Raw genomic sequence first — 22,897 nt, forward strand, 5'->3', positions numbered from 1 at the left:
CACACAAGGAAGCAAGAAAGGAAGGACGCAAGGAGGGAAGAGAAAGAGGGAGAGAAGGAAACAAGGAAGGAATGAATGAAGGAAGGAAAGAAAGAAATAAGAAAGAAAGAAAGAGAGAGAGAGAGAGAAGGAAAGAAGGAGGGAGAAAGGGAAAGAAGGAGGGAAATCGAGAGAGAAGAAAAGAAGGAGAAAAGGAGGGAAAGAAAGAAAGATGGGAGGGAGAAAGAGAGAGGGGAAGAAAGAAAGAAGGGAGAGAAAGAGAGAGAACAAGGACGGAAGGAAAGACAGACAGATGGACCCAGCACAGGCGGGGGAGAGGAGGACGCTTCAGAGCCAGCCAAGCAGCGTGACTCCAGTCTCTTTGAGTTCAGGCGGGAGTCTCCGCGCAGCCATCACAACAGTCACAGGGCAGTCCAGCCGGCCGCCACTCGCCTCCCACTGCCTTGGAGCACCCTGACAAGCCCTCCCACCTGGCCCAGGCTATGCTCCGCTCTCTGCAGGGAAGTGCCTCCTTGGCTGTGCTGAAGCCGCTCAGCTGCCTGGGGAGGAGCGGCGCGGAAGAGGGCAGGCCACCACTCAGCCAATCCGCCTGCGAAGCTCCTCCCGACCTGGCTGAGCCCCCACCAATTGCCGGCTGAGGAAGCCTGACTCAGCTGTGCCTGGAGCCACATTCCAATTCTGTTCTTTGGCTCCCTGTGGGCTTCGTGCACGGCACGTGTCTGAGGGAGCCAACTGTGGTTCTTTCCCCCTATAGCGCCATTCACAAGTGATGGTGGACGTGCGTTCAATCTATGTACAGTCTACATTTGCTCATGATGGGGAAAGGTGGGGGGGTGGCACTGGGGGCTTGATCGGGAAAGGCAGGGGGTCGGCAGACCTTCCCCTGGGTCCTTCACCTTGGCCCAGGAAAGGTGAGGGAGGGGGCAGGCTTCTCCCTGGGCAGGGCTCCGGCCTGGGCCACTTGGGAGCCGGGGAGGGCCGTGCAGCTGCAGGCCTCCGGACGAGCGCTCTCTCTCTCTCTCCCTCCCCATGGGCTTGCCCTTTCCATGGCGCTCTGCTATGGAGGGCAGTCGTGGAAGGCTCGGGGGAGGAAGGGGATGGGACCAGACCACGGGGCAGGGGGCATGGGGTGGCCAGGGCAAGCAGAGACTCCCGGCAGATTTGGAGCGGAGGTGGGGTGAGGGGGTGAAGGCAACCTGGCAGCAGCGACCCTCCCACCTTCGGCCACCTGTCCCTCGGCGAGGCTGGTTCTCCTTCCCCGCTGGCATCGACTTGTTTGGCTGTGCTCTGAGGTTTTCTGAGGGCTGCTGGGAGCAGGGGGCGGGCTTGTTGCATGTGCCTGCCCCCTGGGCTCATTACTGCAGGAGTGTTGCTCCGGTGAGCTCCGGCAGGAAATGAGCCCTGCTTCTTGGTATCACAGACACCAAGGCAGGAACATTCAAACAGGCTCCAATTTCCCTTCTTAACCATGTTAATAGGGACTCCCTACCCCTTTCTCTAGGAACGATTTCCTTCAGACTGGATAGGGATCACCCCCCTTTTCTAGGAGCTATTTCCCTCAAGCTTGAATGGGGATCCTTCTTGATCCTCTCACACCTTCCTTCCCAGTCAACTGACAGTTCTTAACTACCACTCTCAACTGAAGAATTCAATTTGAATCCCGACACTCAAGGTTCTCAGATCAGGTTACACCATTAATTATTTACTGTCCATCACAAGAACTTATCCTCTTCCATTCCATTTCCCTAGTGGCACTGCCAGAGTGAAGTGGATTACAAGCCAGCCAAACTGGGAGGAAAAGAAATACCTCCTCTTATCCTCTGCTACAATAACTGACATCAAAATAAGTGCTCTCCAAGGTCCAAACTAGATGTGACATTTAATGCATAACCACCACAGGGTTCTTGCAGTCAGATGGCAGCCGCAAGTTCCCTGTGGGAACTCAATTCTGAAGAACACCAAACCCCAATAGGCTATGGTATTTCAGCCTCCCCCCCCAACAACATTTTCCTGATCTGAAACAACCCCAGGGACAGCTATTTGCCCCACTGGGGCTGCACATATAGCACAACAGTATCAGTGCAGCCCTCCCATTTGGGCAAATAATGCCCTGGTGGCCTTTTTGAACTAGGAAAATAGTACGATGGGAAGATGAAGCCCCTTCACCCTCTATGCCCTATCTGTGCCCCTATCTTTGATTGTATTGATATTTATTTATTTCATTTATATCCTGCCTTTCTCCACAATGGGAACCCAAAATAGCTTACATAATTCTCCTCACCTCCATTTTATCCTCAAAACAAGCATATGAGGTAGGTTAAGCTGAGAATGTCTGACTGGCCCCAAGTCACCCAGTGATCTCCCACAGCAGAGTGTGGATTCAAGCTTGGGTCTCCCAGATCCTAGTGTAAATGCTATACTACATTGGTTTTTGTGTGATGGCTGCTGTTGATCAGCACAGACAGTCCAGGATGAGCCATGCAAATGTGGTATCAAGTCACCTAGTGGCTGCTTCCTGGTCTCATTGAGTCTTCCTTTAAAGGCCAAAACAGGCCAGAAAAGGCCCTGCCCCCTTCCCAACCTTTTACTGACATAAACCAAGGCTTGAAGCCTGGCAATACTGTTGTGGTTGCCTAGCAACATTCACTGAGGGCATAATTTTTAAAGCTACAGGCAGTGATTCTATAATTTTAGAGGGTTTTAATCCGCAAATGTATTTCTTTTTTTAGAGTTCAGGTTTTTCTGGAAGCCTGAGGCTTTTCTCAGTTTAATAGAAAGATCTGTGTTGTCTGTTCATGGCTTTCGTTTCGAAATTTGTGTCCACAGATTTGGCCATGCTGAGATTTAGACATATTGATGATGTATAGATTCAGGTTGTGTTTTGTTTTTTTTAGTTTAAGCTACTGAATATAAGGTAGGGTGTAAATATTGATAAATTCTATAAATTTAATTTAAAAACTTAAGGTCCTGATTCTCACACCTGTGGCAACTCTAACAGCCCTTAACTTGCACAATGTTTTAATTCACTGATTGGTCACAGTTCATCTGCATTGTATCCCCAAAATTCTGAAGCAGGAGGGAAGGAAGAAGGATGAGTTTCAAGGGGGAAAAACAGCCGCAAGAGAAGAATATTCCCTTTCTCCCACCTCTTGTATGTTGCAAAGGAACATACAATGGAGAAGAGGCTAGTATGGCAGTAGTATATGTGGCTGCATAGCCAAGAGCAGTGTGGCTCTGAGCTTTCCCATACTGACCTGTGCTTGTCACCAGTGTTCCCTCTAAGATGAGTTAGTGTGAGGTAGCTCACAGTTTTTTAGCCTCCAGTTCACACATTTTTGTCTTCACTCAGGAAAGATGGCTTCAGAGCAAATTAATTTATGCAGTAGCCAAATCACTTGCTCACAACTTTAATGCCAGTAACGCACAAAGTAGAATTTTTGCTCACAAGACTCCACAGCTTAGAGGGAGCATTGCTTGCCACCCATCTTGCCATCTGCTCTAAGTCAGATATCCTTTTGCACCCTCTCCCTCTTTACTTAAGTGCTTGCTTCTTCAATGCCCTTGTAATTCTATTTTCCTGGAACTGAACATCTTGGATTGCAAGTGCACCTTCTCCTGTTAGCAAGCTGACAAGCTACAAGCGATGTAGGCATTTGGCTACTGCACTGCCAATTTTCTTAACTGCCACCTGCTTTATGTTAACAGTGCTGATAGAGGACCAAAGTACACGAGACACAAAAGATCCAGGGTCTCCCAGTTAACACCCAACTGTTTCATATTTAGCCTCTCTGGGTCCTCAGTACAAATGGAAATTTAGATTGCTCATATGAACAACTGACTTCTACAGAGACTGTACTCCAAAAGTAATAAAACAAAAGTGAGACAATCATTGAAGAGGGCTCTGTTGCATCAGAGGAGTTTCCTCTCATTTTTTAAACCAGCAGCCACAATCAACTAAACAGGCCACACATTTTAACTCCTTTGTGCCTCTTCCATTAGGCTGGGGGAGTTGAAGCTAAATGATGCAAAAAGGAATCCAAATGCCTCAAACGTGCATTAAGAATATGATTGATTATGGTCAAAGATGCTATTCCCTTAACCCTGCTCTTGAGACACATTAATTCCAATAGTCCAGGATCTATGGTGACTACCGTCAGGAACTATTTCATGAGCAAACACTGGAACTACTTGACATACACATATACAGAAGCAATCTGTCAAGATCCCTGCAAATGTCATGTTAAAATGAACAGGATATGCACAAGAGCACAGGTGTGACCACCATGCATAGTTATTCTTCATTGTGCCAAATGTTTAATACATGCTCAAGGTAGGGAGAAATGTGCTTATACTCACTACAGGAACTCGCCGATACTCTCGACCACAATCCTGAAATAATGTAACAAAAAAGTAACAATTTAATGACTTAGATTAGCCATGGGCCTATAACTGAAGAAACTGAACTTCATACACTTTTCTTTATTCCTTTATTCTATACTTCATGCTCACAGACCATTGGGTCAAACAAGTCTGATACAGAACTACATAATAGTTCACTTGGAATGATTTCTTCTACTGATGCCTTCCTGCAACGTTCGTCTTTGCTTATGATACATTATAATATCAGGCAAAGGTAAATGAGAGAAGAATGGTTATGCATTAGAAATGTTAATAAAATTACCACCTATCCTTACTATTTTGCCCATCATTGACGCTCCGTTGTTAGCAAGATGGAACCAATTATACTGTAAATAACTTGTGTAAGCATTCACTTTCCTTTTGACAAAACATGAAACAGAAATATGAAAAAACAACAATAATTGTTTACTTATTCTGTGTAATAGTGCTAGCTGTTGGTGCACACGTTATAAAATAAGATACATAAAAGCAAAACAAAGGAACCTTACCTCTACTTCTTGCATAGATTGGACATGAACTCCACACCTTTGCCCTCTTTCTTTAATATCCTTCTCAAAGGGGTCCATCAAAATTATGGATTTCAAGCCTGGGGTTTCTTTTTTCTCTACATGATCTAACAGGACTTTGGCTTTTTCAGGCTTATCGCAAACTACCGTAGAAATATCAGCTGAACAAATAAAAAAAATGATTATGTTCTTTGACATTTATTTGTGACAATTATACAAAAAAGACCCAGGAAAATAATGTTTTCATTTCTTAACACTTCACTTACCTTCACAGCCAAGGTGGGTTTTTTTGTGTGTACGCATGTTCGTGTTTGGTGTTCAGTTCAGTATATTAAAATTTGTTGTAACCTACTCCTTTTAAGTTGCTCCTCATATTATTTATCTCTATGGGAACCTTTGTTCTATGGTTTTGTAAGACTTCAAGATGGAATTGTACTTTAAAGACTGTCATTATGGAGACTATAGTAGCAAAGTGGAAGAGAAATCTAAAATAAGTTCTAAAATAGTATAATTGTTTATTGACTGTTTTCTTCTGAAATGTTGGTTGGTAGATTCAATTTATTTTAGCATTTTAGGAAAAAATAAAGAAACAAATCTTATCTGATGCCAAATTATTCTTGCGAGTAAAAAGCCAAGATGTAATGTAAATGTGGACTCTTCTGATACCATATTGCCGATGGATGAGTACAGAACTGGAGTTATCCTGAACCTATGAAAAGTACACAAAACTAAAGATGGACACCACATAAAGCAGTGTATTTGTACGTTTAGATTTGTATCCCCTGCAGAACATCTAACAATTACTACTTCAAAATCACAGCTTGTATTTATTTACAATGTATTTTAAAACTATCCTGATTGTGGTTTGAGAAACTACACAGTGAGCACCTAAAGATAGCCAACCTACCCTTAGGTAACCTGGCTATCTACATTATCCTGTCAAGGTATTACCAGGTATTTGGTGTCAATGTGTAGTTAGCCATCTATAGATATTCAATTAATCAAAATTTACTGGGGCTAGGTCCTCTTGGTACCTTCTCCTAGCACTATACTAAAAGTGGAAATTCAGAATTGAAGGAACTCTTAGTTCTGAAGTAATTCTTCTCAACAGCCAAATCAACTTTTGTCTCACATAGCAAAAACAGCTCTCTAAGAAGCTTCCCCCCCATGAAGAATCTACATGTTTTTACCTGTGTTGATAATATAGCGAATGGCTCCAGGGCCTAACGTATCATACAGGGGAACCACAACCATGGAATAGGTATAGCAAGCCAGTTCAGAAATGATCCACTGAAAGGAGATTATGAAACGATTAAGTTAAAGTTTGCAATACCTATGAACAAAATATGAAGTTGGAATAGAATTCTATTTTTTTAAAAAAAAAAAAAACAACCCTCACCTCAGGCCGGTTCTGTGCAAAGACCCCAATAAACTGACTCGTTGGTGGTTTACAACCCTGTTGGAGTAAACCTGATCCCAATGCTTCTGCTCTTTCAGCAACCTGAAAGTTAAAGAAAATCCACAGCAGTCAGAGGTGTTCCCAACTCTGCATAAACAGCAGCAGACTGGAATAAATCTGCACTACTATTCCTGCCCACCAGTGCTTTTCAAGTTGTGGAACTCTTTCAGGGACACAATGTTCCCTCTAAGCTGTGGAGTCTTGTGAGCAAAAATTCTACTTTGTGTGCTGGTGGCATTAAAGCTGTGAGCCAGCCATTTGGCTGCTGCATAAATTAGTTTGCTTTGGAGCCATCCTTCCTAAGCTGAGTCAAAAATCTGTGAGCCGGAGGCTAAAAAACTGTAAGCTAGCTCACACTAACTCAGCTTAGAGGGAACACTGGACCCAACTAAAATAATCTGTGAAGCAGTTTTCACAATACATAAGAAATGTCATCATCATGGGTAAATTCTTATGGTGGCCCACTGACCAGCTTCTGCTAAAGAAAACCTCTTTCCATTTCTAAGTGGTAGTCTTTCAAGTATTGGGAAGGGCTGTGGTTCAAGTGATGGAGCATCTGTTTTGCAATCAGAAGATCCCAGGCTCAATTCCCTGTATCTCCAGTTAAAAGGACCCGGTAGTAGGTCATGTGAAAGACCGCTGCCTGAGACCCTGGAGAGCCACTGGCAGTCTGAGTAAATAATACTGACCTGGATGGACCAATGATTTGATTCAGTATCCATCAGCTTAATGTGTTCATGTGTTCATGGACAGTAAATGGATTAGAGAATTGCATTCAAACAGTTTATCCTGTCTCCTTCAAATGGCTGGTACATAGTCTTTTCCCATGGGTCAAAGGTCAAAACATTGTTGCTTCAGTTCAAGTATGCATATGATACTAACAAGGAGAACTTTCCTAGTAAACATAACTACTGCAAAACAACCAACTTCCATGAATGGTTTCAAACCTTTAAAAAAAAACCTGCAGGAGACCGGGGCCATTTCTATGCAGGGCTTTCCCCCTGTTTGGAGTGGAGAACACCCTCCCCGTTTTGGGAGGGGAGCTTCCACATGACATTCTGAGCAAAACTTGTGCGGTTCTCAGGACTTTGTCCTTTAATTAAGATCAAAGAAAAACAACCTCTGATCTGATTCAAAGAAGAAAGTAAGGACTGGCAGACCATACATGTAGATTCTCTATCCATAGCTAATCCAGGGTGGTGGAGGAACAAAATTCTAGCTTCAAAATTACAAAGCTAAGCTCCTCATCCACCTACCCTTCAGGGGTTTTTTTCTGTTCCCATCTGAGTCATGGTGTAGGCTTAACCATGGTTCAGCTGGAAAGAAGGGCTGCTGGGCCACCACAGGTACACCCTGTGTGATGGAGGGACAGGGAGGGATGTTGGCAGGGACAATGGCCAGCAGCAAAGTGATGAAGTGTGCAGACACCTTCCCCACTTGCTTACACCACTGCTGCTTCTGCAGCTGGGGCACCTTTTCATACCGCCATGCTGAAACAGCTCTGGTCTATAAAATGTCATCAGATCCCCATGGACTCAGTTAATTATGCAGGATGTTAACTCTGATGGTGGTAGAGTTGGGGGGAAAAAAAGAAAAAAAATCCAATGAAAACTATGACTCAGCAAGACATAATGCTCTTAGAAAGGTGGTAAGGCTTCAGTGTCTGGATAGCTCTTTGTATGACCTCCATGGATCATGACTCATCCCAACAATCCAGCTATACAGTTCCTTCCTTTCTTTTCCACCTTGCCCCCTTTTCACTGAAAAAGAATCTATGTTCTTCAAAGATAAAGCATGGACTTTCTCTTCCACAGCAGCTAGTAGCAAAGAATGGCACCATGCAATGTTTCACAGGCCTGTGGCAGAAATGAAGTCAACAAAAACATACGCAGATTTGCTCAATTTGGAAGGCTCACTCGGTTTGCAAAAACTGGCTTCTCTTTGTCTCGATTTTGTGTGTGGCAGGAGCACACCACAGCCCTCATGCTAAGTCTTCTGCTACAACAATTGTTCCAAAATTATTCCTTTGGTCTTCGTCTTGTTCCAATGAGAAACAAACAACAACAGGAAGCTCACCTCTTTGTAGGACAACCACTGGTAAGGCTGTTTGGGTTTCCTGAATCCTAAGCAGGGACCATTCTCTGAAGAAAGAGACAGGAATGAGCGATTACCTAACCCTTTCCCTAAAAACTATTAATAATGCATTTCTTCAGACCCCTTGAGTGTTTGCCAGTAGAGTAGAATGCTTAAAAATAAGCCATTGTTGTTATCAAAGCAGTGTGTGCTTCTGCAATGCAAGAGTTCACATCCAGGTCATCAAATTAAAGGGAAGTTATCTTGCCTAATGGAAAGTCACATTCTATAAGTTCCCTTAAGAGCCATTTGGAGCTTTTATTTAAAAACCAGGAAGTGATTGTGACATTAAGCACTTCCACTCCTTTAGTAACATCTCTTATATCTAGGATACCAAGCGGCATTATCAGATCAATGCTTTCCATTCTAAATATCCCCTCCCACTGGTTTCATTTTCCTTTTGTACAAGAAGGATGAATTGTAAGAAAACATCATCATCATCATCCTGTTTTTTGGAAAGTGGGAACAATTATAAGCCAAAGTCCTTCACTACAGGGAGGAAGAATCATAGGAGACGTGGCCATATCATCACACTTGCACACCCATCCTCAGTTACTAAGGTTATTACAGCATTATTAATTCTGTTTCGTCCTGACTGGTGTTAGTAACACTGTCTCAAATCTACATACATATTTACATATTGTGTTGTTGTAGGATAAAAGAAATTTATGATAGTCAGATTACTGTTCACCCCCAAAAGAATACCTAAATAAAATCTAAAGTGAAGCAGCAGTTTTTCTAGCTCCATTAAAGAAAGAGGATTAAGTCAAAGACAACTTTGTAGTTTGTAAAACTTGTGATTTATCTTTGTTCTGGTTGCAACAGATGGGACAGATTAAATTATTGACAAGGTTCATGATGAACCACTATGCAAAAACATCCCACATGACTTTTAAGCAATTAAGCATCTTCCTGACAAATACACACCATGGAAGGAAAGCAGAAGGAAAATACACGGGACCAATAATATTCAGCTGTGAATTGTCATAGACCACAGTTCTTTACCTCTTCCTCAGAGTTCCATGAAGAAAAATGTTGACAAGGAGGAACCATGATGATGAATAAAGATAAGGGCAAGATTTCTGTGTTTGACATCCGGAAATAGTTTCCGTGATCCCAATCCAATTAGAATCCATTACCTGGAAATGTTGCTTCCTGATCCCAGGAGCCTGTTGAACTGGCTACAGTTACTCAGCAATGGACACAAAGGAACTCTTCACATGCTCTGATATACTATTACTCCACATATTCAGGGCTTAGCCCTGCCATTAAGAACAGGTGCTGTGTTGTGTTGCAGGTAAATGAAACGGGCAAATTCAGAGAAAAGGCCTAGAAATTCTGTGCTAGGCCTTCAATGATAAACTGAGACCATTCAAAAAACTTTTCCATTAGGTGAACCATTAAATATTTATCCACTAGATTAGCCCAGAGCTAAAATTAATCTCATGTAAATATTCAATTTTAAGGTGACAGGGAAAATATAATTCGTATTTCCCAATGGTAATGTTTAGCGAGAGCTCCACTGTACATGTTTCACTATCATTATCAAGTGAAATGCGTGAAGAAGTGAGAGTTTTCTGTTAAATGACAATGCGACTCTTTAATTTTGTCAATTTGGGGTGAGGGCTGTTCTACCAATATTATCTCCCTATGAAATAAAGGAATGCACCTCTTTGCCCTTTGGGGCATATGTTGACAACGCTACAAGTGAAACATGGATCAGTGACAGACTGGGGGACAAAACACTGATCTTCAGATGGTTTGGATGTAATGCACCAGGTCAAAGCTAAGTCCACTTGGGTTCCAAACTATGTCCCCTAACTCAAATGCAACAAGATGTGGTTTGTGCTCCTTGCCTTCTTGCTCACCTCAAATGGTATCCCAAACTGCCCTTCTTCTCCAACATTAGTTGTGTCCCCTCAAAAGATGACATACCATAACAAATGTTTTGGGGGTTTCCCTTATTTAACTGTTGCGTGGAATACATACAACGTGACAAGTAACTGACTAGATGGCCAGATGTCATTTTCTTTAACTTGAAAGTAGCAGTGGGGGTGAAGATAAATCTGTGGCCAGTCTGGAGGTGAGAGGAACCTGCCAGCAAGAGCTTCCAGAGTGCTTTCATTTCCTGCTTACACCATACTACCTTCTCTGTGGTCAGGTGGTGTCAAGGGCAGAGCACTGTCTCAGACTAGTGGTCAGCCATCCCTCTGAACCATACCAACACATTTCATAGCTTCCTATCTAACCACTTCAAAATGGTTATGCTGTGGATAAACAGAAACGAAGTACTACATTTGGTATCTGATGAAGGGAGATTTCACCCCTCTCGAAAGCTTATACTCTGAAAATCCTGTTGGTCTCTAAGGTGCTACTGGACTTGAATTGAGCTCTTCTATTGCATGCTGACCCTCCTGAACTGGGCTGGTTATAGTCATCATAATGGGAATGCATGAATTCAGTTTCACATAACAGTGCTCTCTTCAGGACACAGTACATGTCTCTGAACAAACAGTAAAAGTTATCAGCGGCTCTGGAAAAACATTGTGTGCTTGTTCTCCTGCATTTTATTTTCTCAAGTAAGCATATCGTTTTTCCATTCCCTACCTTCTCATTCAACGTTTGATCTAAAAAAAACCACTATCTACACCCAAACATCTCAAATATCGAACTACCTGCTATGGAAAATATTATGAAGAATACTATGTTTGGTCGGTAGAGTCTTACAACAGTTTAGCTCTAATGGACTTAAAAAGCTTATTATCACTGATAACTTTCAAATTCATTTTCTGGCTGGATCTCTCTGTGAAAGGAAGAATGCATTCTGCACATGTTCCATTGCATTGTGTTCTTTATTACTACTTTACTGGAAGTCTGGAGAATGCCTGTTCAAATGAACACAGATGGCAAAACATATCTTCTTCAAATGTCAATAATGTACTGCTGTTCTCTACAGTGGAGAGACAGTTAAGTTCCTACACAAAAGAATAAACTGACATGAATCTGTTATTCAGGAAGCAGTGCATGAACATTTTAATCTTCTGGGAAAGTCTGCTACTCATTGCTCTTCTTTTACACAAGAACTTCAAAGGGAAAAACCAAGTGGAAAATACTGACTGGGATTCATCAAGAAGTTCAATACTATCTTCCCTCCCCTTCCATGACATGGAAAAAACTTGGGATTTTGCACATACTAATGATACTAAAATCCCACACCTAGGAGTACAGTTCAGCTACACACACACATACATACGCTAAATAGATCTGTTTAGTTTCACCCTACATTCTCTCAGACTAATCTGACTTATTTCAATTCTACTTTGCTTGTCTATCAACAGTTGGGAGTGGACCTCACCTGCTCTAAAATTATTGATTACTCTTCTGATTGATCTTGTTTTAAACTGACCTTTCCATGTAACATCTTTTCCCCACCACTGTGGTTTTTTTCTTTAAGTTGTTTGCAGCTTCTACTAAAAAGGTATCTAATTGAATAAATACTTCATTCAGCTGACAAAGTGAACTCTAACTCACCAAAACCTAAGCTGGAATAACTTTTGATAGGCTTTAAGGTGCCTTATTTATTTTGTTCAAATGAAGGCACTGAAGTAGGAGGATATATTGTCTGTTTTTCTGGGACTATTTTTTCTTGACAGTTTTTAAAAACAGAACTGAGCTGTGACTAAAAGGGGAAGAAACGTGGGGCTATTTAACTCTTTCTTCTCATACTCCCCCCCCCATAAATTTGCATCCCCCAAAACTGTTTTTAATCATAGTGGGGATATTATCTTTCTCCAGCATGGGTAAAAGCAGTTCAGTAGAGTCACTCAGAGAAAAAACAGTCCTCTCATCTGCCCCACCCCCATTCTCCCCATTTAAACCACAGGGTGCTCTCCCCAAAGTCAAATCCTGTTAATCATGGAACTACATATACTTATTTCTTAAGCAATAATGGAACATCTATTGTGGGAAAATGGGGAGGGGGCAGCTTGTTTTAAAAAAAGACACAGAAAAACAGGAAGTTATTGATACAGAGAGGTGTGGTTGTAGTTCTGTCTACAGGCTCTATGAAAGGACGAGGTTCTGTTAATATTTACCTTAAATGGTATTCCATTAGGCTTGCCAGCCCCTAGTGCAGGCAAGGAATCCCCTGCCCTCAGCTCCTCTTTCCTTCCATTGATCAGTGCAGTAGCGGGAGAATTAAAAAAAAAATTAAAATGGCCACCAGGTCAACAGCATGACGTCACTTCCGGGGGCCGGGGGGAACACAGGGTACCCAGCAATTCCTAGAGAGGGGTGGTATCACTTATGGGTTTTCCCTGGAAGTGATGTCATGCTGTCACTGCCAACCACACATGTTCTTTCCTCCCGTGTCTCTAGCTGGTTGCCAAGCCATGCCTGGCAACCCTATGTTCCATTATGTTATGCTTGAATGAAAATACCATGCATCTGTCTATACAGAAAACTATCTTCTGCTGCTGTATTTTTGTTATGCTTACTCACGGCTGACATGGGGAATGGCCTAGCCTGGGTCAATGGCAAAGAGTAAATGAGTTCATGACACAAAAGAATGCAACAGCAACCAACTATATCCACTTTTCAATAAAGAACAACCAACTGTCCTTTCAAGGGAATTGAGGCACACTGAAAGTGGGGATTATACAATGTTAAATTAAACTTTCAATATATGACCAAACACTATCATTTTCAAAACACTTACCAGATATATTGAAACCCCTTCTAAAGACCTCATACATGGTCCTTGCATCATCATAGTAGTGCGTTAACAATTGTGAGGTGTCTCCTATTACAGATCTTCGAGCACCATCCCAGCCCTAGAGTAAATCAAGGCAGCAAGAGGAGATCAGGAGTGACAGGAATGAATCTAACTAGAGCAGTGGTCTCCAATCTTTTTGAGCCTGGGAGCACTTTTGGAATTCTGACACAGTATGGTGGGTGCTGCTATAGGAGGCAAAGACAGCAACAAACTGGCTGCTGCAGCTTACCTTCAGTCACACAGTGAAGATTCTATTGCCAAAGTAACATTTTTTTAATGTGCACATCAAATCTTCAATGGTCAATCAGAAGACTTGCTGGGCAAAAGCCCCACCCAGCCCCACCCACTTCCTAAGAACACTTGTTGGGCACTAGGAAAAGTGTCAGCAGCCACCATGTAGCCCATGGGCCATGTTGGGGACCCCCTGAACTAGACTGTCCTTGTACTCTGTTATTTACACAAAGGTTAAAAAGCATTTGAATTGCGGACTCAAGAACAAGACAATGTAGCTATGCTAACTGACTTCTTAGCTTGTGGGAGGTGGGGGCTGCAGAGACTGGGGAACTGGCAAAAATCATCCTCCCCCCTTCCATGAGTGGAAATGTTAACCACACCCAGAAAGGAAGTTTAGGATCTGGGTCTGTTCCAGAAGGGGTGGTGGTCAATGGAATAGCATCAAGAACAGCATGAGGGTCAAAGTGGGCATTTTCTGCAGGAAGAAGAATCAGAAAACTAACGTTCCCTTACATATAAGACACCAGAAGTGACCGTACAGATTGCTGAATTTTTGTCTAAGATTTTGGTAGCAAGAAACTATTCTTAATATTGGTGTGCTCTAAGATTTATAGATGTAATTTCAGCTTGACGAAGTTTTTATCTTACTGATTTCATATGCCAATAAAGGTTCTGTATTGTTGCTGATGTTCCCTTAAATCTTCAGAAATGGTTGAATACAAGCCACTGATTCTATTTGGTAGAGGAATCCAAAAATTTCTCAAGAAGGTCATTTTCCCCCTTGCTTTTATTTAGACCAAAAAAAAACCCACTCCCCTCCCCAAAATTTTTTAAAAAAGGATAATCTAGTCATTTTATTTGAAGAGGAAAATTCAGGAGAAACGTTGAATAATATATAAAATGAGGATGCCATTAAAATATCCACTAGATAGCATAGAGATAGGAAAATTATAGCATTTGTCGTGTGAAATGTATAAACAGACATTGTCAAGGCCAGTAGGGAAAAATATCTGTTTGAAGGCTGAGTCCTGCAGCTGTGCATGGAACATTTTTTTTTCCTGGGGACTGGCTTTTTGGATAACATGAATGATGCAGCAATACTCATGAAATATACATTTAATTCCATAACAGTATCCACAGGGAGCATTCATGCAGACAGCAATGAGAATATTTTGGAGACATAAGGCACAAAACAAGCATTCAGAAAAATCAATAAAGTTCAATTGAAATATTCGTACACATAAAACAGCATAAGTAGAAATTTTCAGTAATTACCTCTTATTGTAGCAAATTGTGGTTCTTAAGGTACTGTTGAGTGTGCATTTTCATATACAAATAAAACATAAGTAACCATGTTGCTCCATTACAGAACTGATTTTAAAAAAGCGGTGCCTTATGACTAACTAAAAGAGCACAACTCACACTTAGTAAGAAAGTTTAGAAATTCTTCAGAACACTTAAGTTATGCAACAAAAACAGAGGAGGGAGTTATGAAGGAAAAGTTGTTTTTGGACAGGACATTCCTCAGAACCGGAGGGTTAAGCAACAACAGTAACAGCAATAAAAGGGGCAGGAGTGAAGAAAAAGGTTGTACCGGACAAGATGTTCCTCAGAACTTGAATGTTAAGCAACAACATCAAAAGGCATGAACAAAAAAGTGTTGCTGGACAAGACGGAAAGGCCGCTGTTGATTGTCACGATCATACAGATATTCTCACATACATTCTCCCTCAAACACACATTGTCGCTTAACACTTCCCTTATCAGTGATCCCACTGATTTTACTGCATCTATGCTTCCTTTATGGTCATTTTCTGCAGGGCCTGTCACACTCATGCCATTCATTCATTCATTCATTTCACACTCATGCCATTCATTCATTCATTCATTCATTCATTCATTCATTCATAGCCCAACTTTCTCCCCAATGGGGACCCAGAGCAGTTCACATCATTATCCTCTCTCCCATTTTTTCTCAGTGTGACTTACCCAAGGTCACCCAGCAAGTTTCCATGGCAGAAGTAGGGATTTGAACCTAAGTCTCTATATGGAAGCAGTATGTGGTATTTTTTTTTCCTTTTAGATGATTAACTTGTAATAGAGACTCTAAGTTGTTTCAGCTTGAGCCCTGTGAACTGTTTCAGTTGAAGACCTAGGTGTTGTTTTTCTTTAAAAGCTCCACACCTGCAAATAATAATTAGTTATGTGGCCTTCATTGGCGGGCAGGTGGTTTAATATCGGATATCTTTCTTTTGAACTGTCTAACTCACCTTCCAGATCATGTGGGTCTGAGAGCTTGAAACTTTGTCTACGCTGGTATGTTTGTTTTTTCACTGGCACCATACAGTGATTTGTTATTTTCCTTTGAATCATCTTCAATAAACTTTGTCCGGCTTCCCAAAAGTTGAAGTGTGGAGCAGCGTTGTTAATGGGTGACTCCCTCCCCTTTCCCAGAGCCGAACCGGAGCCTGAAGAGCAGAGTGCCCGTGAGTCCTGCCAAAGGAAATAAGCTGCTCCTTCCCAATTTGAGGCCTGGAGCTCCTGTAGACTTTGGCAGAAGAACCAAGAGAGAAGGTCCTGGTTCACACAGTCTCCCAGATCTTTATCTGACAGTCTTAATCACTATGTCATATAATAGCTTCCAAGCAAGATCAGTTCAAAGTGCACTTCCTTTCTACAGTGAGGGGAGTGACTAGAAGAAATGTGGCCTTTCAGGACATTAGTCCTCCATTGTGTAATTCACTCGTCACAGAAGCCCGCTAAGCATAATCTCCATTGACTTAGACAGCGGGTAAAGACTACTTAAGATGGCTACTGAGAATTGTTTTTAGATGGCTATATGCATGCTTGTCTTTAGTGTACTTTTACTCTACAGATTTTAATCCATTTGTATGCCTAGAGGCAGCACTGAAATGTTAATAAATAATAATTGGGCAGTTCATTGTCAAAAATGGTTCTTTCTGATACTCAAAATGACATTCCCCACAGCTGCTTGTGTGACTGCAAGAAACACAAGTTGGGCAATGTATAGTTTGTCCCCAAGAATGTAAGAGGATCAGACCAATGGTCCAGTCTAGCATTAGCTGCTAGTCAGAAAAGCCTTCTGGTCTAAGCCCTTACCTGCTCCCATGCATATGAAAGTGAGATACATTCTGCCTATGAACACAAAGATACCATCAAACTATCATGGCTAACAACCAGTGAAAGATCTATCCTCTACAAATCTAAGCAAACCCCCCCCCCCCTTTGAATCCACCTAGGTCAGTGGTAGGGTAGGAAACTCAGGCTTGGAGATCTGGGGGATGCTGACTGTGGAGGGAGCTCACACGGAACGGATGCCACAGAGTGCCCCCTCTGAAGCTGCTGTTTTCTCCAGGAACCCTGATCTCTGTAGTCTGGAGATAGGTTGTAATTCTGGAAGAACTCTAAGCCCCCCCCCCTTTTGGAGCCTGGCAACTCCAGGCAGGAGCCATCACCACATCTTACTGTACTCATTGTGCAAAGCGGTACTTCCTTCTGTCTATTTTGAGTCTGCTTCCAATCAATTTCATAGTATTATGGGAGAAGGGGGAAAGTTCCTCTCTGTCCATTTTACCATGTTTAATCATGTCACACCTCAGTAGCCTTTTACCTAAATGAATAAGCCCAGATACTTTAATCTTGCTTCTTAGGGCAGGGACTCCAGCCCCATGATCGTTTTGGTTGCCCCTTTCTGTACTTTTTTCCGCTCGGATTTTCAGATTGGAGTCTGCAGCCACTGTTGCTGAGTTCTTGGTCTTTCTTGAAGTGACAATGCCTATGTAAGGAATAGACTGAACCGACCGAGCCGTTTGTTCCTTTCACTATATGTTTTGTTTTAATTCAGAGGCCATTAGAGGCCCCACAAAAGCCCTATATGCAGGCTTTACCGACCTGGCTTCAGCATTTGATTCTTTAAATAGAGGTAGATTATGGCAGAAGCTTTTGAACATCAACACTATATGTTTTCAATGTATATATAAGGGAGAAGGATATGGACCTAGCCCGCCTCTTCCAGCTTCAGTGTCTTCCTCTCCAGGTTTCTCCCAGGAGAGGCTTGGGAGTGGCCTACAAATGGTGAGAGACTATTAAGAAAAGCACATCGTCTTCTTCATTCTTTTATGACTAAGGCATGTATGGTCAGCTGAGACAAAACTACAAGTAAACTATATGGAATCAAAGCTACCTTGCAGCAATTATCCATATATCTTCTTTTTGAACCACACTTGCTTTACATGGTACCTCTGAAGGGTCAGCTTTGGGAACTTTTGTCAGCAGAAACACATCTTGCCAAAAAGCCCAACAGGCCTAGGGAACCAAGGTTCACATCTCCATTTAGTCATGTAGCTCAACTGGGTAATTTTTGGCCAGTCATCTTCTCTTAGCCAAGCCTACCTCATAAGGTTTTTGTGAAGGCAAAAATGGAGAATGAGAAAATTATTCATGCCCGCTGATCTCCTTGGAGAAATGGTGGTATGTAGATAGGTAGGTCAGTAGGTAGATGGATAGGTAGATTGATAGATGCCTCAGAACCTTGCATAGTTTTGTGCTTTGACTTGCTAAGCCACAGCCTACAACCTGATCAAGAGCACCTGTAGGGTCCATTTCTGTGCCCTCTCCCCAGTTGTTTTAACTTCTCAGCCCATCATTTTATAGGCAAAAGGAATGGATCGGTAAAAGCAGGATGGGAATTGAGAAACTTAAATCTAGGTACCTAAGATCATGTTGGAACTGATAATGGGATGAAGGTACCATACCAAGCTATGTTATTATCAGTCAGACTAGATTTTCAGATTTGTGAAGTCAATTGAAGGTGGTACTGGGTTTTGTGTGGCTCGTCTTTTTATTAATCAGCCTGAAAAAAACTAAGCCATCTTATGACACATCATCGCAGTAGTCAGCCAGAAACACTCCTTTATACATGAGATAGATTGTTCTGAATATATACTTTTGTTTCTTCAGTGTTCTCTTCCTTAACTTCCCCCTCTAGTATACCTTTCTAAATTTGCTGTGTGGTTTCCTAGCAATTCTTCTTGATAAACAAAAATGCCTGATGAAAAACTCTACTTGACTCAGTAACACTTCACAGACACACCAGGAAATTATATATTAAGTACCCCTTAAAAGCCCCAGGGATGGAAGTACATCATTTCCATGGGGTGGTTTTTGTATATACATTTAAAACAGTAAGATTTGAAATAATAATAATAAGGAGTTTTGAGCATAATAAAAGGAATCTCAGTAGCATAATTAGTCTCCCTTATTCTTTTACAAATATATCTCCAAGGATCACATAGTATGTTACAAACAAGGACAGGCTCAAGAGAATTTCATTGCATCATTCATGTTATTCATAAAACAAATATTTTTAAAATTCCAGTTATATCTGGATGACTACATTTTTGGTATTGTCTTTTTTCTGTGGAAGAGAGCATATGGGGAAGTGACTGCACAAAAAAAACTACTTTGCTTTATAGGATTAGAATTCATATACAGACTGAAACGAATCTCAGTCTATTTCTTACCAAGCTTTTGCTGTTCATTAATAGGCAAAACAGCCTATGTAATCCTAAATAGAGTTATACGTTCTAAGTGTATTGCAGTTGATGGGCACAACTATGTTTAGGATTACACTGCAGAAGACACAACATATTTCTTTGGATTAAAGCCTATGGGAGAGCCGCTCCAGTACCCAAACTCCTTTGAGAAGGGGGATGGAATGTTGGAGGGAAACACAGCAAGAGTTCAGTTCAGATCTGCCCCAGGAAGAGAGCAGGGAGAGCTCAGGTCTGTCTCGGGAGAAGAGCAGACAGAGTGAAGGGTAAAGCTCTGCTTAGTAGTGTGGCAGAGTGGTTTGCCTCTACTTTTGACAGAGAACAGAGAACCCAGTTGTTAGGCCTGTCTCTGGCCATAAGTAGACCTTGTGCCATTTAGTCTGGGAAAGGGCAGGCTGGTGTGGGTGGAATCCTGTGTGTGTGTTAGGATCCAACCTAGTGGCTAAACAGTAAAAGCCTGTTTATGCTTGGAAGTATTAAAGAAAATTGAAACTACTCTCTAAATTAATGTCTCAACAAGGTTTGTCTTTTATCTCTCTGGAGTCCTGTGCTGCTAATCTGTTCATGGAAACCAATCTGTAAATAAACAAATCTTATTTGCGGTTAATATACAATTCCTGCCTCAGTGACCTCCATATCCTGCTTGTGCACCACAAAACTAACTTACCTCACAGTAGTGAACCCAAAGCCCAGCCACTTGCTACTTTTGGAACACCTGGTAGCTGAGGGGAAGGTTTATAGTTTAAAATAAAGCTTGTTCCCCTAAAATCATAGGAAGCTGTGTGGGTCCCCTCAGTTGATAGAAACTGCCTGTCACAGTGTGCAGGGCCTACAGAAGACATGTGACTCTTCCAGCCCAGAGAAAAATAATTGAAACTATTATAGTCAATTGTATAGGCAATAGTATATTAATTGTACCGTCACAATTTTTAGATTGCTGCTTATGAATATTATAAAAGACTAGGAAGAATGCCTGTTGTGGAACTGAAGACAACAGGACCAGTGTTCCCTCTAAGCTGAGTTAGTGTGAGCTAGCTCACAGGTTTTTAGCCTCCAGCTCACACATTTTTGTCTCCGCTCAGGAAGGAGGGCCCCAGAGCAAACTAATGTATGCAGCAGCCAAATCGCTGGCTCACAACTTTAATGCCAGTAGCTCACAAGGTAGAATTCTTGCTCACCAGACTCCACAGCTTAGAGGGAACATTGAACAGGACACTAGCCTGGCTGCGGGTATGGGTCGCCGTCTCCATCTGCCCCCCCCCCACAGCGAAGCTGGCCGCCCTGCCCAGCACAGTCGAGGCTCCGGCGGGCGAGGGCGCCTGGCCTCGCCCCTGCCCCCAGCACCCCTGCCCACTCAAGGCGCCGGTGGGGGAAGCCAGCCAGGCTTGCCCCTCTCCCCACAATGGGCGCGAGCTCGGCCGGGCGCAGGGCGCCGCCCACTTCCCACCCACCCCCAACTCGGAGAAGCAGCCTGCATTCCCCTCACAGGGTCGAGGCCCCAGCGGGTCAAGGCACCTGGGTTGGTCACTCCCGCCACCAGCCCCGGCCGAGCGAGGCCCCAGCGGGGCAAGCAGACCGGGCTCGTCTGTCTCCCTGCACTGGGCGGCAGCTTGGGCGGCTGGCTGCGGGCCCGCGTCTCCTTCCCCACCCCCATCTCTTTTGCCCTCCTGCCGCGCAGTCGAGGCTCCAGTGGGTGAAGCCGCCTGGCATCGTCTGTCCCCCCGGCATCCCCGCCCGATCGAGGCGCCAGCGGGGGAAGCTAGCCAGAGTCGCCCCTCTCCCCACAATGGGCGCAAGCCGGGCGCAGGGACCCATCCAGTTCCCCAAGCGGACCGGGCTCGTCCGTCTCCCTGCAAAGGGCGGCAGCTCGGGCGGGCGGCTGCAGGCCCACGTCTCCTTCCCCAGCTCCCTGTCCTCTGCACGCCTGCCGTGCAGTCGAGGCTCTGGCGGGTCAAGCCGCCTGGCCTCGTCTGTCCCCCTGGCATCCCTGCCCGATCGAGGTGCTGGCGGGGGAAGCTGGCCAGGCTCACCCCTCTCCCCGCAATGGGTGTGAGGCCGGCCGGGCGCAGGGCGCCATCTACTTCCCCACCACCACCTCAGGGAAGCAGTCCAAAAAGGGTGGTCGCTACCTCCGTGGGCGGGAGGACACCCACACAGGCAGCAGCACAGCGAATGGAGAGAGACGCCCTGTGAGTGACACATCAGGGCGCCAACCAACTCCGGAGCGTGTGGAATGTTCTAGGGAAGTGCCACCACCATTCGGCTTTTATTTATAAGGGAGATAATGGAATTAAGCATTATCTATGTTATCTATTAATAAAAAGCACAGCGTTAACATTATCATTCATCATAACATTTAACTTTGTTCTTTGCAAAGAGCAGTGGTCTCACCTCAACTTCTTCAGATTGCATCAAGAGGTCACATGGGGGTTTCACGGCTTTTGGCCGGCTAGCCAGCCAGTATGCAACAACAGCTGCAAAGGCACCAATGCCTACCAATGTGGTAGCAGGCAGACTTCGGAAAAACTGGCTGAAATCATCAAATTCTGGAAGCCGCAGATTCTTTAGGATTTCGTGTGCTTGCATCTTTTCAAAGACTGAAATGGCAACCTCTGCAGAATGGAGAAGAAGAAGAGAAGAGATTGGATTTATACCCCGCCATTCATTCAGAGTCTTACAAACTCCTTTCCCTTCCCCTCCCCACAACAGACACCCTGTGAGGTAGGTGGGGCTGAGAGAGCTCTGACAAAAACTGCTCTTTTCAAGAACACCTCTGACAGAACTATGGCTTGCCCAAGGTCATCCAGCAGCTGCGAGTGGAGGAGTGGGGAATCAAACCCAGTTGTCCCAGATTAGAGTCTGCACACTTAACCACTACACCAAACTGGAGAAATGATGAAATCATTAGAATCACTAGAGTGACTTGCACACCTGACTTTACGTAACAGTCATACATTTTAGCAGTTGTACGTTTTACTGCAAGTAAAAATGCCAAAAGCGACTCATAGTAAAATCAATATTAGTTCAAAACAAGGACCATGAAATGGTCCCATGATAGTCACAGCTCCAACTCACCGTTTCTTGCCCCCATAACCAGTTGCCACTGACAAGGATTGGGAAGGCACAAAGACACTCACTATTTGATGGCCCTTACACTCCTTGTACAATACACCAGGCATGGGCTGGAGCACTTGCTAACTCCATTCCAGTCCCTGTGGTAAAAAGTAACATACAGACCATCTCAAGCTTGCTATGCCTACGATGTTGTCATGGCTTTGCTACTGAAAACAGACTCATACTAAGAGACCCGGGTGCTGCATGACGGAGTGGGCTCCCGTCTCTAGTTCCAGCTCCTGCCAACCTAGCAGTTCGAAAGCAAGAAATTGCAAGTAGATAAATAGGTACCACTTCGGTGGGAAGGTAACAGCGTTCCGTGCGCCTTGGTCATGCCGGCCACATGACCACGGAAACGTCTTCGGACAGCGCTGGCTCTTTGGCTTTGAAATGGAGATGAGCACCGCAACCCTAGAGTCGGACTCGACTGGCTTTCAAGCAAGGGAACCTTTAACCTTTACCTTAAACAATATCAATGGTATTCCCATGATCAGTAAGCTCATCACTCAATCAAAGAAGGAAATGAGATTGGTCCAGCAGCACCTATTGGGAACAACCCCCTGCTGACTTCCCCGGATCACCACATTGTCCTTCAGATGCTAGCAGACTGACCCTTTCAAAATCTGCCCCAGTATCTTCCCTGGGACAGAGGTCAGATTGACTGGCTTGTAGTTTCCTGGGTCAT

At 43.5% G+C, this 22,897-nt stretch overlaps 1 protein-coding gene across 5 annotated transcripts in view; it reads right to left on the reverse strand.

The window, feature by feature from the left end:
- Positions 1 to 21,702, reverse strand: part of ACSL6 (acyl-CoA synthetase long-chain family member 6) — a 61,501-nt gene extending 39,799 nt beyond the window's left edge. Inside the window, exons 1-7 of one of the 5 annotated variants that reach the window (XM_015429537.1) lie at positions 21,490 to 21,702; positions 13,235 to 13,349; positions 8,461 to 8,525; positions 6,325 to 6,426; positions 6,116 to 6,215; positions 4,908 to 5,086; positions 4,357 to 4,389 (exon numbers count right to left, since the gene is read on the reverse strand). In XM_015429537.1, the coding sequence (XP_015285023.1) occupies positions 4,357 to 4,389; positions 4,908 to 5,086; positions 6,116 to 6,215; positions 6,325 to 6,426; positions 8,461 to 8,525; positions 13,235 to 13,349; positions 21,490 to 21,684 (789 nt within the window). In that variant the 5' untranslated portion in view covers positions 21,685 to 21,702. Of the gene's footprint in view, positions 1 to 764; positions 801 to 4,356; positions 4,390 to 4,907; positions 5,087 to 6,115; positions 6,216 to 6,324; positions 6,427 to 8,460; positions 8,526 to 13,234; positions 13,350 to 21,489 lie in introns of all 5 variants that reach the window. The other 4 variants (XM_015429538.1, XM_015429536.1, XM_015429535.1 and 1 more) reach the window with 4 other exon arrangements.
- Positions 21,703 to 22,897: the final 1,195 nt, after the last annotated feature.

Source organism: Gekko japonicus, unplaced genomic scaffold, assembly GCF_001447785.1.
Source record: "Gekko japonicus isolate JY-2015 unplaced genomic scaffold, Gekko_japonicus_V1.1 scaffold304, whole genome shotgun sequence".
Classification (NCBI taxonomy): Eukaryota; Metazoa; Chordata; class Lepidosauria; order Squamata; family Gekkonidae; genus Gekko; species Gekko japonicus.